The sequence below is a fragment of the Ascidiella aspersa genome, chromosome 2 (genome assembly GCF_963924565.1).
Source record: "Ascidiella aspersa chromosome 2, kaAscAspe10.2, whole genome shotgun sequence".
In the NCBI taxonomy this organism is placed as follows: Eukaryota; Metazoa; Chordata; class Ascidiacea; order Phlebobranchia; family Ascidiidae; genus Ascidiella; species Ascidiella aspersa.
The window spans coordinates 16,851,897-16,869,896 of record NC_139448.1 but is presented as its reverse complement, the minus strand read 5'-3'; the positions used below and the strand labels follow the sequence as shown (position 1 = coordinate 16,869,896).

Sequence of the window (18,000 nt, the reverse complement as noted above, 5' to 3'; positions counted from 1 at the left end):
AACTAATGGCCGCAGATGACTGCAGTGCGTTATACGTGATACCAATTTAAATACGAGGCATTTTACCTTTTTTTTCCAAAGGTACTGATGGATTAGTCCGTTATGTACGGTTATGTGTTATACATGTTCGTTGTGTGCAAGTTGTATACTGTAGCCTATATAGCGATTTTGAATATGAAGCAGCATTTTGTCAGGCATTACTAGTTTTTTTGTCTTTAACCATTCGAAACCACTACACGAGGTGCTCGTCTTTCAAAAACTAAAATACACCAATTTTAATTATTTTGTTCAAACTACACTTTTACGAGTTTACCGAAAGTCGATTTTTCATGATGTCATAATTGCACAATAATATTTTCTTTGTTGGGTTAAAAAGTCTTATGACGCAAACAGACCTTGACTGGACCCTCACTTTTTATAGTTGTTCATGCTTTTAACGTAAATGCGGACATTCTTGCCAAATTTTCATTTTGCCTAATTGATTAGGATTGTAATATAGTTTATGTGGTAACACACCAAAATTCGGGGATCGCATGGGTTTTTTTCAACTGAAAAGGGAGTCACGACAACAACAAAAAGGTTTAAAACCACTGTTTTAAAGAAACTCACATGAATATCTTTAAAATGTAAAAATGGATTTCCTTAATGTTGACAGACTAGTATAAAACATGTGTTTTTAAAAGATGCCCAAAGCGTTCAGGAGATGTACGCGGATGTTTTAAAAAAGCCAGTCTGCTTAGAAAATAGTAGGCAATTATTTTGCCGCGCACAAATATACTTTATTGTAAAGCTATATCAGCAAAACTGTCTAACACAGCGGTCGGGAACCTATGGCTTGCGAACCATATACGGCTCTTTAAGTGACGCCATATGCCTCTTTGAAGAGAGAATTTTGCCGCAGATAAATTCAAGCTGTCATTCTAGCACAGTGTTTCTTACCCTTCTTACGGGTCGCACCTATCGATATTTTAAAACGTTGCGTCACATTGCGAGCGGAGCGAGCGCGAAATTTTTGAGTTGTACCTGTATTTATCTTGAATTGCTTGCCATTTTTTATTATATAGGCTTTATAGTTGCTTATCTTCAAAGATACTCCAGCCTTGAGACGAAAATTAGAACAACGTAAATTTCGGAATAAAAGACAGTTAGGAATAAGGTGTAAAAATGACGAAATTGGAATCAGACTTAAATGGCCAAAATAAGGCTAATACAACCTTTTATCTAACCCCAAATACCACCCATAACTAACACCAACTCCCCGAATATTTTGTCTATTGGTGGCTGTTAGGTCATGTTAGTGCCATCGCATTCTGTAAATAAAGTTTTACAAACTTGACCAATGCTGTTTTTCGCGCCTAATATGCCCTGTCTTTTAAATAAGAACAGAACATACAGCCCTATACACATTACCATTTTGTTTCAACATAAACTAGATGTTGAAACATGTTATATGACTTTCATCGAAATACACCAATAGTATTCCGCTTTTATGGCTTCCTTAGGTAAAAGGTTCCCGACCCCTGATCTAACACAGCGAATTTGATTGCGTTGTTAGGCAAGTATACATGCCTATAGGGCTATAGCTAGGCAATAGGCTATTGTTGATTTGTATACTTTATGAAATATAAACCCAGTATATTGTACATATTTATGGATTTCTATCCTTTGTCCAATAAAGAAATTGCATCTGTTTTTTTTTTTCGACGCTACATGGAAGTATAAACAAAGCAAGTAATTGGTCAATATTATTTTTTTATAAATTATATTTGTTCTTCATATGTTTTAAATTTGCTTGCTTTAGTTTTCCGTTTTAGATAGCACATACTTGAAGGTCTCGGTAAGGTTGAATAAAACACGCAGCAACAATGGCGAAGTGCTCGAAAGACTGCTGTGGCAGTTTCATGCGCCGGAACGCCCTGCTACTGGCCACGATGACTGGTGTGATCCTGGGTATCGTGGTGGGAATCGGAATGAGGGAAGCCCACCTTTCACAGTTGGATATCACCTATTTCGCTTTTCCCGGCGACTTGCTGCTTAGGATGCTGAAGATGATCATTCTGCCTCTGATCGTTTGCAGTCTCATCACAGGTCCGCTAGTCAGTGTGTTGACGGCAATAGTTCAGGCATTTGTCAATTTCAGGCATCATCGCCTGTCTTGTGATAATGTTATTACGACATAGCCCAAGTATTAAAAAACAAAACAACTTACAGCTTTGCTGAAAGCACTGCCAAGCAAGTTACCAGGGTCAAGAGATTGTTTCTATGCGCTGATGTGTTTCTGTGGGCCTTTAGTGGAAATATCAGTATAACCTCGTCTAAACAACTGGAATACCATAAGGCAGTGTTTCTTAAACTGGTGAATGGTTCACCCCAGGGTGAATGAAATTTTTGCAGGAGTGAACCAACTAAAAGGGGTGAATAAGGGTGAACGAACGTTCAGGAGCATCCTATAGTCACTAATAAACAAATTTCTGAAGTAAATCGACTACAACTGTTGTTTTTCGCTCAAAATTGTTCAAATGTCGCACAAAAATGTTCAAATGTAACCTTTTTCGCATTTCGAGTTAGTTGCTTATACTTTTAACAAGACGTTTAAGCTAGGGGTGCTCCAAGCAATTCGGGGGGGGGGGGAGGATGGATGATCTCTAAGTTAATATTTAATTCTTTTGCAATGATTTTAATAGTTTCGTTTTGGTTGTAGGGGAAGGTTGCCCTAGATGGGAAGCACCCAATGGTAGCCATCATTTTAACACAAAAACATTTCAGTAGGCTGACGGCGTTTTTACAATATATCAATCTAAAGAAAATAGGGGTGTTTTTTTGCAAGTTTTATTATTTTTATATCTGAGTTATTTCATATTTGTTGAAGTTGTATAAAATTCATTTTTTACTAATGTATGGGTAATTTACCAGGCTTACTTATACAGGTAAGTTTTTCATATTATCTTGTACCTATAAGCAGCCAATATATCTTCTGTATATGGTGATGTGGGGTGCGTGAGATGGGACAGGCCGTTCCCAAGTGAGGAACTATTTGTTGCAACCTACATTTTGGGTTATTGTGACAAAAAAATGGACTTGCCATTATCTCTTTTTAAGAAGCTGACATTTTGTTATAGTTCAAAAGTTTTTTTTAATATGGTTAGTTTAAAATTTTTGATGTATGACGTAAAACATTTTATACTTTATATTTTTTTTTTATAAGAAGCACTGTCATAAGGCAACATTTCCCTTCACTGACATTACAAATTTACACTGACATCATGGTAGAAACCGTATATTGTTTGACTCCCGATTGGCGCACTCTTACATTTCACCAGTGAACGTTTGCAAAAAGTAAACCTAAAACACTTTATGCACATTTGCAGGTGTTTCTACATTGGACCGACAGGCATCTGGCAAGCTTGGAGCGAGGGCTATCGTATATTACATGACGACAACACTAATTGCCGTCATAATTGGAATAGTTCTTGTGATTACAATCAACCCAGGTTAGTTACAATCAAAAGTGCTTAATTTTCCCCTTGTGGTGGCATGATTATTGCGTTGTTATTATTGTGATGAATGTGTGTCAAAGAAAACGCTGACTTGAAATCGACAAACGAGGTATCCTACTATAGGAATTTAAATACTGTATGTTTCATGTAAAAGGTCGTGTTGGTGAAGAGAATATCGACAGCACAGGGGATACGTTGAATGTTGAGCCTGTAGATGCACTCACTGATTTACTCAGGTTAGTATAAAGCAAAATATCGTTTGTTTTATAAAAATGTTACATTGCTATTTGTATTCATTAAAAATAAAAATGGTTGTAAAGAAAGCGTTGTAAAAAGAAAAGGAAATGCGTTGTAGGAATATCAAAGCCCATACAGAAGTAGGTAGCATTTTGAACGTTTCCAGTGTTATTTTTACCAAAAGAGATATTCGAAACGTTTAAAATGCTACCGATACGTTTGTATGGGCTTTGATATTCTTACTGCGTCTTTCTACCTCCAACCATTGTACTCCAAAAAGAAAATAATTTTACTACCGATGAGATATACCGATGTGATCGCTATGAAGGGACGGTTCGGTCCCAATGTGATAAACACTTCTTTCATAAACATAGCCTATCTGTAAAGTAAACAGTCCTTTATCACACAGGTCGTTAACCAGTGTCCAGCGTGCATTAGTTTGGCAAAACTATTTACGGTGTTTGACGATATAAAAGTAATAAAATCGTTCTTTAATCGCAGGAACCTTTTTCCAGAAAACCTGGTCCAGGCATGTTTTCAGCAGGTAAGCCATTCAACAAAAGCCAGTCGAATTGGACAATGCCAAAACCTTTTGGTTGATCGCCATCTTTTGCAAACACAAACCTTTTGTCATTGTCCCGGGCTATTTATTTTGCCAAAAGTAGTGCAACCGCATTTAAAGTATTTTTTTAGCACAATACCGAGGGCAAAGATTGCCAGACAGATATATCATCTATCGATTTTTTTTTGTAATTGATTGGGTTTAACGTGAAGGTGTGCCATATTCTTAACAATTACGACGACGTCTGCTGTGAAACTTGCGTATAAAAGAATTTTTCTTTTATTCACAATCTTCCACAAGTCGACCATAAAAAAGAACTTCAGAGATGAAGTCGCAAAGTCACGTAAAAACTTAAGGTTTCAAGGTTACATCAAATCAGGACGCAACAAAGTTACATCAAAATGTGACGTAACAAAGTCAAATTTAAACGTGAGGTAACGAAGTTACATCTAAATGTGACTTCATAAAGAGCTAACCGTAAGCACTCCACACAGTTGGTCTATTTTTTTATGTTATAGAGGTGTTACTTTCAAACCAAAATTTGCTTTACAAAAATGTTATCGATTCCAGCAAAACGAAAAAATGTCTTTATACCTTTCAATTTTAAAAAACTTGTATTCTTGAGGGTGCGATGAGACGCAGGATGCCTTTGGGAAAAAAACGATTTTATTAGACGGGATACAAACTAGACACATAATTCAAATACTTGGGAAAGCGACATTTTTTATAAAATTTCCATGTATTTAAAAGTAATTTAATTTGGTCTACATATATATTTTTAACATTAAATATGTCTCCACTACAAACCTAAAAAACGCTATGTCAGGGGTGTTCAACCTTTTACACCAGCGGGCCAAACCATGGGGAAAATATGTGTATGCTTTTTATAACGAGGGCTAACACATTTGGTAAAGTGCGACCAAACTAACGTTCATTGTCAATTTGTTATTGGTTAGTACTGACCGATTAAGCAGTTGTCAGCAAATTGTTTTTGTCGCGGCCCAAAGTATACTCTTTTTAAAGCTATTAAAGGTCTACCACAAAAAAAAACACCACGAAAACAGTTGCGGATTCAGTATATTTGTTTTTAAGGTGAAATATTACACGGCGCCTAGATGGCCAAAAAACTGTCGTGTCGTAAAATGTAGTATGAAACGAAGAATATACGCGCGAAGCGCGAAAAATTTTGCGTTTGAATATAGTTAAGGTTGCAAAAAATATAGTTCTACAGGTAGGCTGCTCTCAGGACCACATTTGGCAGGATGGGTCTGAACCACCCTGAGACATATAAAAATTCTAAGCCACATGTACTTTTAAAACAAATAAAATGCAAATGAATGTACGACTATGTGCAATAAATGTACGGCTATCACACGGCCCACAACTGGTAATACTAATAATTATTTAAAAGTGGCCCGCGGCCCACATTTAGCCCGGGCCACAGGCTGCACACCCGCTCTTAGGGGCCTTGAGTATTTCACTTTTGCATCATCAGTACGAAACGAGACGCGAACCGATCATCGACGAACGGAACATCACTTACGAAGTAGAGTCCAATACAACCACTTATGCTTATGAACAGACAACAGTAGTTACAGAAAATACAACGGTGGACTACCAACTGGTAAGATGGCAGTTGGTGGAGACACCTATTCACTGTCGCTTTACGACGTTTGTCTAAAATTTAGGTCGGCGCCTACAAAAACGGAATCAACGTACTTGGTTTGATAACATTTTGCCTCAGCTTTGGTGTGATTATTGGTGGAATGGGAGAACAAGGAAAAATTCTTGTTGATTTCTTCGTCGCGTTTAATGAGGCAACTATGAAAATCGTGCAAATCGTTATATGGTATTAAACATTTATCTAAAAACACAAAACTAATTTCCTCAATCAATTGATTTGTTTCTTTAGGTACGCCCCGATTGGAATCATCTTTCTTATTGCAGGAGAAATAATGAAAATGGAAGACCCCGAAAAAGTGCGTATGTTGTGCGACTTAACTTTTTCACTTATATGCATTGCTTTAATTTCAGCCTTGTATTTTGACACAAAAGTGTAAAACATAAAATTGCATTGCAGGTGCTGGAGCAGCTCGGTTTGTACATGGCAACAGTCATTGCCGGTTTGGCGATCCATGGCCTCATAGTCCTGCCTCTTATCTACCTCATTATCGTCAGAAAAAACCCTTTCTCGTATCTTTCCGGGGTTTTACAGGTGATTGTTTAACACAGTGTATTTGAAGGTTATTTCTATTTTATTATTTGTAGTTTAGTGCAGCAAACAATGGATTTGTAAAAGCGCAGTAAAACTTTAAATTTTTGCATTAAATGTAACTGTATCTGTGCTGAAAGACGTATTTTTCAAAATATCGGATTAGGTTTAATCAAAACCTATTGCGATTTACCGTTTCCCATTTATTTTTTACGGTATACTGCAACATTTCTTGGTAAAACTGGTGGCTAATGTTTATCTAACTGCATTGTAAAGGTATGGATTTATTTATATAGGCGCTGTTAACCGCATTGGCGACCTCATCAAGTTCCGCAACATTGCCTATCACGATTAACTGCTTGGAACAGAACAACCACATCGATAAACGAGTCACTCGGTAAGTTCTGCAAATAAGTACAACGCTATCATTTTGCAAAAATAGGGCAACATTTTAAATAAACAACTAGGTCTGGTTTAATAATTATTGAGGTGATTTTAGTACCGTGTAAATGTTTATAACCCTCCATGTTTGCCTAGTTTTGTTCTTCCTATTGGCGCCACTATTAACATGGATGGAACAGCGTTGTATGAGGCAGTGGCGGCCGTTTTCATTGCACAAGCCAACGGAATTGTTCTTAACTTCGGGCAGATTATTACCATCAGGTATACACGCTATATATAAATCAAAAACAGCTGCTCTGGTAATTGTAATTGTTAACCAACGTTTCGGCAACCTATACAAGCCACCTTCGTCAGGGTGAATGACACTGAACACTCGTACAATAAATGGAAAGGAAAAAAAGGAAAAAAGCAGAAATAAACGCGAGCAACGAAACGATAAGAAAATAATTAGCGACTGCCTCTAGTCCTTCAGCAGGTGCTTGTAGCATGCAGAAAGCATCACGTCAGTTTTGACGTTCATGGTGTTACCCTTCTTATGGATGTTCCACGATTCCAAAAATAATCTTTTCCTGTAGTCTGATTCACGTGCTATTATTATTTTTATTGTACGAGCGTTCAGTGTCATTCAGCCTGACGAAGGTGGCTTGTATAGGTTGCCGAAACGTTGGTTAACAATTACAATTACCAGAGGAGCTGTTTTTGATTTATATTACTATGCCTGGTAGCAACAGTTTATATACACGCTACATGTACATAAAGATATAATAAAGAAGATCACGCCCAGAGACGGATTCAGAATTTTTGTTTCAGAGAGGACATCAAAATTATTTTAAGCTGTGGCTTAAAGCATTGGATAGCACTTCACAGCTGAATGACTGTATGGAAACCACGTAAAAAGTTGCACAAAGCACAAAATACATTTTATTGCGTTTATCTTGCATTAAAAAAAATTGGATTTGTGTTACTCACGACACAATAATCATATTATAAAGACCCTATATATTTGCACAAATAGAAAACTATTTTTTTGCCATTAGGTATACTAGAATTAGACAAAAAGTTTTTTGCTGAGTTATAGACTGTTAGTTAAACATAAATTTTAAGACCTCCTGGCTGTACGGCCGCGAGAAAATCGCATGAACTAATGGTAAAATTGCGCGTTTACTTTTGTTTCGGAAACGTTTCATTTAATGTACTTTGTAAATCATAATCCAAATATTTTTACCTCTTGCATAGCGTAATCAAATTCATTTTTTTGTCTTGGCAATTTCTAGTTAATTTCATTACTAATCTCGAACAAACAAATTAGATTAAATTGAAACATTTAAAGACCCTACATTTCCAGGTCATTGCGCCCTAATTTGCTATGGTGTTAAGAAGTTTAGTTACCTCCAGTTGCCAATCTTCTAATGTTTTACAAAAATCAAGGCGGAACTCGCTTCGTTAGATTGAAAATCATTGCTGAAACTCCTATATTAATTTGGTATCGGCTCGGCAACGATACCACCCTAATTTCGGACAAGTACCGATATTCCCACTTAAAATAGGGTATCGGTTCCGATCTAAATTATCAAACATCCCTATATACTTCAACAACTTTAAAATAACCTGTTTTAATTGCACTTTGTGCAACACTTCACCTGGTTTATGTGTATCCATACGACTAGTTTCATATTCTTATCATTTTTTAAGCATAATATTACCATTTTGTCATAATCTTGCCATTTTGTAATATTATTGTCGGTATTTAAAAACGCATTTTTAGGTTTCTATTTCGTGTTTCGCGTGCGTATGGTTGACTTTGTTATGACTTAAAATGGCGTGGGCCAGTTCACAGGAGGAACACAAGACAACATGACTATAAGGCAATTAGTTTTGACCTAAAAATTAAAATTTTGTAAAATGTTTAGCATTCTATATAATACACTTTATTGTGTTGTCGTCAGCAATCAATGAAAGATACACACACATATGTGTTCAACAACTTTGATCTAGCCCTTCTAATGCTGCTTTTTGACCAACGATTGCGGCTTATGTTTCATTAGTACACCGAAAGCCATCGCAGACTCACCGAATTTGTCCATCAATGATGCAAGCAAGGCAGGCTAGCTAGAAAAACAACTAGCCTGCAGTGAGGTTCAATCTCACGTCCTCCGGCCATGCCGAAATCAATATGATTTTCTCTGTTACATTGACTCCATAACTGTTGGTCTGCATAAACACGCGTGAAAAGTTCGCGCGAAACGCTAAAATTATACGATGCGTTTACGTTGTTTCAAAAGGTTCTATTATAATTCAATCAGCCTTTGCGGTCGTATCAGTGTTCCTGCTTAAAATACATGGTTTACCCATATTTTTCAGCGTAACGGCGACGTTCGCCAGTATTGGAGCAGCGGGTGTACCTCAAGCGGGCCTTGTGACACTAATTATCGTTTTATCTGCCGTCGGATTGCCCACAGAAGATATCAGTTTGATACTTGCAATCGACTGGCTGCTGTAAGTGTTCTCGGTTAATTACAATGCCATTGTTAGTCGTTGACTTTATTGGGCGAAATTGTTTCATACTGTACACCAGTGGTTATCAAGCTGTTTGGCTCGCATCACACTAAAAATACCTTAAATATTTCGCGGCACACTTTTAACAACAGTAGAGTCATTTGATAATTGCCCCGACAAACTATTTGTAAATGTCTCAATATTAATAAATTGTAATATGTATAGTGCGTATTCAAGTCTAAAATGCTTGCGCGTATGCTTATTGGTAATACAAATACTCTATTATCCGAAATCACAAAAGGTTTCGCGGCACACTTGGCAATCTCTCGAGGCACACTAGTGTGCCGCGGCACACAGTTTCGGAATCATTGCTGTACACTAACCAGTCATTTAAAACGAAATGTGATGATTACAAAATGGCTGTAATATAGTTAATTAAAACATGGAAAGCTAAAACGGGACTGAGCGACAGAGGCGGATGCGTGCATTCTAACATGGCTATTTATAATACGAATAGGTATGTTATAACATTATAACAAGTTCCGCCGAATAATTTAGAATTTTTCCACGGCAAATTGTGGGAGAACCGCTGGTATATAGCAAAGCATGTGTTTCCCACACAAACAATTATTAAATATAGGCTATGTCTATTGGAAAGCTCAATTAAAGGGACGTGATTCTTTTTATCTACGATAAATTATATAGCTAGATGGTTGTACTAAAGAGCGAGACAAATATCTTGTCGCACAGGGATCGAATTCGTACGACGGTTAACGTACTCGGGGACTCAATTGGTGCGGGAGTGGTGGCCAAACTGTCTCGGGACGATCTTGATAGCGACCTTTTAAGCACTGATTCGTCTGAGAACTCTTTAAAGAAAGAAGATCTGGGCGAAATGTCTCATAAGAGAGCATACTTCAACGATAATTATACACCAGATGCAGCTGAAATGACTTCAATGTGATTTGTATCTTGTTGTTTTAAAATTTTGCAATCAGTTTCGCTAACTGCAATTGTTGCTTATCACGAGAAAACCTGTAAATAACTTAAATCTTAGGTTAAAAGACGATTCTTTGTCATTTACACATTTTAATTTGCAACATTTTTCTGTGCAAAATTTTTAATACAACCTCGTAGCGTTTTTGGTCTGCTTGGCGTATACTGATCGGAAAATATTGTGGAATGTGAAAACAAATAATTTCACGTATAACACAGCTCCTGGGCAGGTAACTTTTCGAAAACTGAAAAGAATGTTGCGATACCAAAAAGGTTGGTGAAATGTAACCAACTGTCTGTATAATTATAACATCGCCTTGCACTTTTAACAGGATGGTCGAATCGGACCCAAACTGTAACTTTATGAACCGGTTATGGGCAAATTTTCCCCAATCGTAAATGAACCTGAAACGTTTTTTGTTAGATTTTAAGGAGCTGAACCGGGACTAAACCGATTATTTTGAAAGAACCTAAACCGAACCCGAACCCGGACCTGTCAAGAAAGCGGGTTACTTCCTGTATGACGTCACGACTTGTATTTACAGAGCCAAATTATGCCACTTTTAAAATTTTATGAAAAACATGAATATTCAATAAGTAAAACGTTTATTTTTCTTTTATTTTTCAGATATTTAAATAATGAACTGCTTGTTTTTAATACGTAACCAAACTTAAATACGAGTTCCAGTTAAATAATGATTAAATTATTCTTTACATTCATTGATTTTTTGGTGTAGGTCTAACGCATCTCATATTTTATCCGAACTAGAACTTTATAAACCGGTTTTGAAACTAATTCAGTCAAACCGGAGCAGCTTCTAAATTGCTCCGAACCAAAACCGGATACCGAAAAAAATTCTTTAACCCCAACCGAATTTAAACCGAAAAAATCAAACGGTTCGACATAGTTTTAACTTATAGCGCTATTATTGGATTGGCAGCTTAGTTGTCTTCTTTTATCTGGCACATCGCTAAAGTTTCGCGGCCACTACATCGTGAAAATGTTGTTACGAAAAATTGACAAGAAAAACAACAAACAATAAACTAAAAAATTTAGCAGTACAAAGAAAAAGAACAACCGCCAATCTAACAATTGGGTTGATGGGATCTACTTAGTGAACCAGTCGTATTTATTAATAAGACCAAAAAATATTCGCAATAAAGCCAAAATAACGCCTGAAACTGTAGGGAAAGGGTATGGAACGATCGGGGGCGTCGGTCTGGCATCGGCCGCTTTGTTGTCGAAGTTTGGACGTCCTAGCAACTAGGACTAAGACCTAGTTTGACCGGCGCCGTTAGAGTGCTGTGGGTTTGGCACCGGATTGTATGCCCTGGTTGAGGCTAGCGGGGGAAAGGTAGGGGTTAGAAATTGGTTTAGGGTCAAAATTATTAAGGGAGTTTGTGAATAGTGATGTACGCCATTTAGGTCTTATTCCGACGGATTTAGGATTTATTCAGATTTAGACGTTATTACGATGCTAGGTATTAGTCCTGTTTTGGTCTTATTCCGAACTTTGTTTTATTCCGATGTTGATATTATTCTTATTTCGGTCTTGTCGCTGGAGTCCTTTTTAATCAATGGATGAAGAATAGTTTTAGTGTAATGGCCTTTTAAAAATAGGAACAATAACCATTCGACCACCGAAGACTCTTTTATTCACACACGATAAAACTATATGTGATAACATTTTCCCTACTTGAACAATTTAAATAAATCAAGATCACCTTTTCTATATTAACATAGTTTTAAAAACTGAAATAAACCAATAGCCTATTTATTGTTTGTTTAAGCTACTCTTACGAGTTTACGGAAAGTTGATTTTTTTGTTATATCACAATTACACAATAGTATTTTTTTTGTTGGGATAAAAATTCTTATGACGCAATAGACCTTGAGCCGCAACTTGTAGTTACTTGTTCATGCTTTTGCCGTAAATCCAAATATTTTTGCCAAAATTTGAAACAATTTGTCTAGAAATTTCAACATTTTGCCTAATTGTATATAATTCTTATATCTAGTTTATGTGTAATACACTAAAATTGGGGGTCGCGTATTGATTTTTGAAAACTTAAAAGGGGGTCGCGACAACAAAAAGATTGATAACCACTGGCCTAAACGGACTACACAAAACGAAGAGAAGATTATATAATATTGTAACTTACCCCCCAAAAAACATGGTAAAATGTATGAAAATTCGACACAGCCCAAGATTAAGTCAATACATTAATTTTTATATTGTTTTTTGCGATTGGCATTAAAACTTAACCGAAGCAAATTATTCATTTTTACCGCAATGAATGTATACGCTATGATCAGTAACACATCAATAAAAAGCAAATAGTATTAAAAATTTGGAATTTGGATTTGGGATAGGATTTTTTAAAATTATTATGATAAATAATGTATGATTTTAATCAAAGTTGGTGGGTATAATGTCACCATACGGCAAAAGTTACGCAGTACCATATCATTTATTCAATGACACATGCACACATATGTGTGTTAATAACTGAGATCTAGCCCTTCTGAAGTTGCTTTTTGACCAACGATTACGGCTCACGTATAATTAGTACACCGAAAGCCATTGCAGACTCACCAAATCTGTTGATCTATGATGCAAGCAGAGCAGACTAGAAAAACAACTAGCCTGCAGTGAGGTTCGAAAGTAATCGTTGGTCAAAAGGCAACTTCAGAAGGGCTAGATCTCAGTTATTAACACACATATGTGTGCATGCTTTTCTCGCGCGAATTATAGTTAACTTCCTAATTCGTCGGAAACAACCGGAATCGAATGAATCGTATATTAATTACCATCGTCATTTCAGCGGGAGCACACAATAAGACCTCTACGTCGTAGGCCTAAATGCTTTATTTTTGAGGCAATTAATTCGGAATATTTTGATGTTGACTCACCCACTCGAATTAGAGAATGTGCTATGGCCCCCCTATATCCTCCGAAACGGTGTTCGACCGCCGTTGTATTTCTTTCGCCCCCAAGAGTGTATCGCCAACTTTAAAACACTGGTCTAAACTTTTTTTCTGCCTCCTTTCACATAAGGCAATAATCAGCCAAATACATATGGCTATGCTTGCCATTTTTTAGAAACGTAAATCCGGGACGCATATTGAAAACGGCAAATAAACCTAATGTAGACGTAATACAAAAGAATTGCAAATAATTAAGTTAACGGGTTGCGGTTGTTTTATATTTTGTCGGGGGGTATTTTTCAGGGCCCTATTTTTAATGGTGGTTTGTCTAAGTAATTTAAATTGTAACCGAAGGTAATGTTCTGTAATCTGTATTGTAAAAAAATGAGACGGATAATCACTTTCTACAATTAAAGTAGGATGCGGCCCTGGTCGAAGAAGCAAAAATATTAGGCCTGTATATTGGCAAAGGCGCTGTGTCCATAACAAATTCGTATTCCCTGAACCAAATCATTCTCAAGCATCAGTTAAACAAAATGTAAGATTCCATCAAGCTGGCCTCTAAAAACTATAACATAGTATTTTGTTGTACTCTGAGTCATTTGCTTGAGCCGCGTGCTATTGCCGATGATTTAAAAAAGTAATCTACCATGTTACTAAAAAGTAATGTTATGGAAATGGGTTAACTAAATGATCCCCACAAATGGAGTCACATTATTTAGCCTGTGTGGAAGCAGCATTTAATCGGGTGGCGTGTTATAAAGTACCGCATTTATCTGCGTGACTGTGAAACATGTAATTGTTCGTTTTCGCAAACTAAAATTTTACATTTGTTGAAACAAAATTGCAAATAATGTGTGCTTATTTGAAATGAAACAACTTAATACCCAACGGCTAAGCACGTCAAACATCTTTTGCGTAACGAAAACCAGTGACATATATCGATAGGGAACCACTCACTAACGTAAAACCTTAAGTTGAAGCAGCCATTCAAAATGATGTAATCATACCTAAAGTTAAGTTGTAGCAGCCATCAAGAAAATTTTGATCGGTAACAGACATCAAAAAGTTTAAGTCTTAAGTTGGAAACATTAAAACTTATTTCTCTTAAGGAAATCAGTATGTTATGACTTCAATTTGATTTGTAATGCTGAAAACCCGCGACATTTATCGGTCCAGAATTACTAACAAACGTTAAAATTTAAGTTGTAACAGCAATTGTTTAGACTTGCGTAATACTTAAACAAATAATACCGGCATCAAACTACGTCATACGTGAAAAAAATCCTTGAAAATTAAGTGACCGGTTTGGGACGGCGATAGCTTACCTTCCTCAAAAAGATATCTCCCAGCACTCGCCGGATAATATCCACTTACATTTTTCTACTCATCACAAACAAGAAAGGAACTAGCCCCAGCAACCTCACCCCCAGAAAAATATTTCTTAACACCTGCTGAAAAATAATTAATTTTTAATGTTAAAAAAAAATTTGCTTGACAGCCTTACCAACCAAAAAGTAAAAGTAAAAAGTATTACTTAGTTTTGAGAAAGAATTGCTAAATGGCTAACTCAAGAGTTTTTACATTTTTTTAATTTTTTTGTTAATCTCAAATGGAAAAATCCGGGCCAAATTGGTTAACCGGGTGGGACACCGGGACAAGGCCTTAAAACCGGGACTGTCCCGGCTAAACCGGGAAGTATGGCAAGCCTACATATGACAAGGAAAAAAAGCTGCTATCTTTCCTATTCCATTTATTAAGTAAAATTGTAACAACTTTAGCGGACCACTTCTGAGGCTTTATTTGCCAAATTATAGCAGATATAGGTGTACTTTGTATAATGTTAACCAGTCGGTTAACTACCAAACAACAAAAAACTAAACAAAATACAGTATGCCAATTTTTAAAACAGAGTGCCAAAATGTTGATACAGTGCTTTTTTCTTCCGTGTGGCTCCTTTTGTCCTTGTTCGCACAATACTCTAAAACTATTGTGTTATTTTCTTAATTTAATGGTTGTGTTAATGCAGTATTTGTAAAATATTTGACTCAAATTTCCAAAAAGTTTGCTAAATTCAGTTGTTTCCCAAAGATTCTGTTACGTCACAAGCAACGTGAAACAATGGCTTTTCGCCAGGGCAAGTTTTTTTTTTACATTTTTTAACATATTCGTTCAATGTCTTTTAAGCTATGTTGTTTATTCGAATCGACTCGAAACTGTTTGCGCCCTTTAATGGGTTGTTCGGGATTACGTTCGAACCAGAGCCGCCTGCAAATGATTTCCAGGCTTTTCAGAATTGTTTCTATTCAAAGGTCCCTGACTCATTGGAAAAACTGAAGACCAATAACCTAGCTTTCAACATCGCTATGTTGCTAATCAGTGTGATATTGTTCATCGCACTCTTCGAGGGTGGATGTGTTCTCGTGCAAAGGTAATTCTATTTCAAATTAACAAACGTTATATTTATTTGAATGCTTTTGTTTCGATAGCCATGTAATTTTACATAATCTACACTTAAGTTTGAATAGCGATATTTTAGTTGCAACGTTGTTTAGGTTTGTATCCTTTCTACGAGGAATTATGCATTCCAGGAACGCTGCACTTAAAAAAGGCTTGAAGGTAAAGCATATAGGTTACACCAGTATTTCAGTTGTTTGATCGAAATAGCTGCATTAATTTAAAGTTTTCTTAATAAAAAGTAAAAACAAAATTATGCAGTTGTAGGGTGTGGCTGAACTTTTGAATGCGATGTTTGCTAGCTATTCTACTAAAAATAATATATCTACTATGACAGTGGTCGGCAAACTGTGTGTATGCGCGTATATTTTTCGTTTTATAGTATGTTTTACATTAGCATCAGGCGCAATATTTCACACTCTCTTGGTCTCCACAGCCTAACGGTGTGTGGACTTAAAATCCCTAAAAAATACAATTACTACCAACATCTATCTCGTAATTAGTTAATGTATTTTTTTAAATAACATTGTATTATTGCTATTGTATCGTGACTCGTGAGTAACACTTATCCGAATTTACTGCAAGATTGACATAATGTACTCCTTTTATGTGTTTCGGGCGAACTTTTTACGTGATTGCGACTGCCGCCATTCAGGTGTGGTGATGATGTAGTGTTAATCTTTTATGCATTAAATACACGTCTAAGGTAAACGTTTCGCCATCTGGATTTTAGCTTCATATTTGCGCAGGAGTTCGTTCAATACAATAGGTGTTTCTAAGAACAATTGTTTCATGGTGTAACTTTGTGACGTTATTCTAATGCCTCCAACTCGAAACAAATATTTTGGATCCGCCCTGTTTTGTATTTGTTTTTTACGTAGTGGACCTTTAATAGCTTTAACAATAGTATTTTGGGCCGCCACAAATAAATTTGCCGACCACTGTACTAGGATATACGACTCTTTCAAAACTGTCGGCTACATTTTATATGAGGTATGAGCAACACAATACGGCACAAACTAAGCCTATTCATAATGTCGCCTTGTAAAAAGTGGCGGAAAAACATGTAATGTCGTGCTTCTGTTTCGAATACCTACATATTTTAATAGTCTTGTTTTTAATGACAGAATTTACTGTGATTTAACATGCTTTTGCTATAACTAAACTTTCAGTGTTTGAATACCATTTTTTGGTTACCGGTCAGTGTCTATGTCTAAGTTTGTTAATTTGTGCATGCAATCTTTTTTCCACAAAGATTTCAAGCAACCCAAACAACGATAAGTTGCTGACAATTTGCATTCCGGAAAGAAAGAAATTCGAAAATATAGGATTGCGAGGTAATTGCTGTGGGATTTTATATTGATTGCTGCATTGGGCTTAGGTGTACACCTTTTTAACCCATCTTTGTGTATTTATAGGTCTAACAAATGTCGCCGTAAAGTCCATTGCCGAACCTCCTCTGAAACTACCATGCGAACCGTTCCTGTTGCCTGCTGATATGGTTGTGTTTCTTCAAACAGGGTTTCCGACCAATGGACCACGCGTTCATTTGATCATCACCACCGACATGTTTAAAATATTCCTTGCTCACTTGGAAAGGAATGTCTCGACCAAGGCTAATGCTCTTCTGACTAAACTAAGCCAACGTAAGGTACAGAATTTCTTAACCCCATCACCTGTAGGATCACCGATTCTCCCCCTATGTTCAACACAGAGCAGCCAAATTATCCAGACCGTATCTAAATGACCGCAGCAGGTCTTCATTCATTGCACAATTCAGCCTGTTAAATCCTCTGTAAAACGCCCAATTACTCAAACCTGCTCAACCCAGACGGTTAACTCAGTAAGGGCACAATCCCTATTCGTCGCTAGCCAAACCTTTCGGTTTGTCGCAACGCCAATTCCAACACAGATCATCAGAAAATGCTTTATGCCCGCCCGTATCCAAACGGTTAATCCGATCCTCAAATCAGTTCCAATCCAGACTTCCCAATCCGTTGGTAAACCCGCATCAGACCTCTATTTCGACAACTGCCCCCGTTTTCACTAAAACTATTGGACAGGATTCGAAAAGTTCAAAATCACTTACTGTGTCGACTTGTACTCAGACCTTCGAACGTCATATGTTCTCAGCGTCAATGTCTACTCAGACTTCCCAAAGTGCTGGTATCACTCTTTCCACCCAGACTGTAGCAGTCGGTAGCTCGCCTGT

At 36.8% G+C, this 18,000-nt stretch overlaps 1 protein-coding gene across 1 annotated transcript; it reads left to right on the top strand.

The window, feature by feature from the left end:
• Positions 1 to 1,865: 1,865 nt before the first annotated feature.
• On the top strand, positions 1,866 to 10,370 carry LOC146164047 (excitatory amino acid transporter 3-like). The gene is made up of 12 exons (XM_083380659.1): positions 1,866 to 2,088; positions 3,369 to 3,491; positions 3,652 to 3,733; positions 4,236 to 4,278; positions 5,792 to 5,920; positions 5,985 to 6,145; positions 6,209 to 6,275; positions 6,377 to 6,511; positions 6,805 to 6,905; positions 7,046 to 7,171; positions 9,272 to 9,406; positions 10,157 to 10,370. Exons 1-12 carry the CDS (start codon positions 1,866 to 1,868, stop codon positions 10,368 to 10,370), a joined length of 1,539 nt encoding a protein of 512 aa, XP_083236785.1.
• The last annotated feature ends 7,630 nt before the right edge of the window (positions 10,371 to 18,000 follow it).

Bases quoted from the DNA above. Each gene is read 5' to 3' on its own strand.
- LOC146164047 (XM_083380659.1), top strand. From the start codon at position 1,866: ATGGCGAAGTGCTCGAAAGACTGCTGTGGCAGTTTCATGCGCCGGAAC. The intron at 5,921-5,984 runs GTAAGATGGCAG...TCTAAAATTTAG, and splicing joins CAACGGTGGACTACCAACTG to GTCGGCGCCTACAAAAACGG. The intron at 9,407-10,156 runs GTAAGTGTTCTC...CTTGTCGCACAG, and splicing joins CTTGCAATCGACTGGCTGCT to GGATCGAATTCGTACGACGG.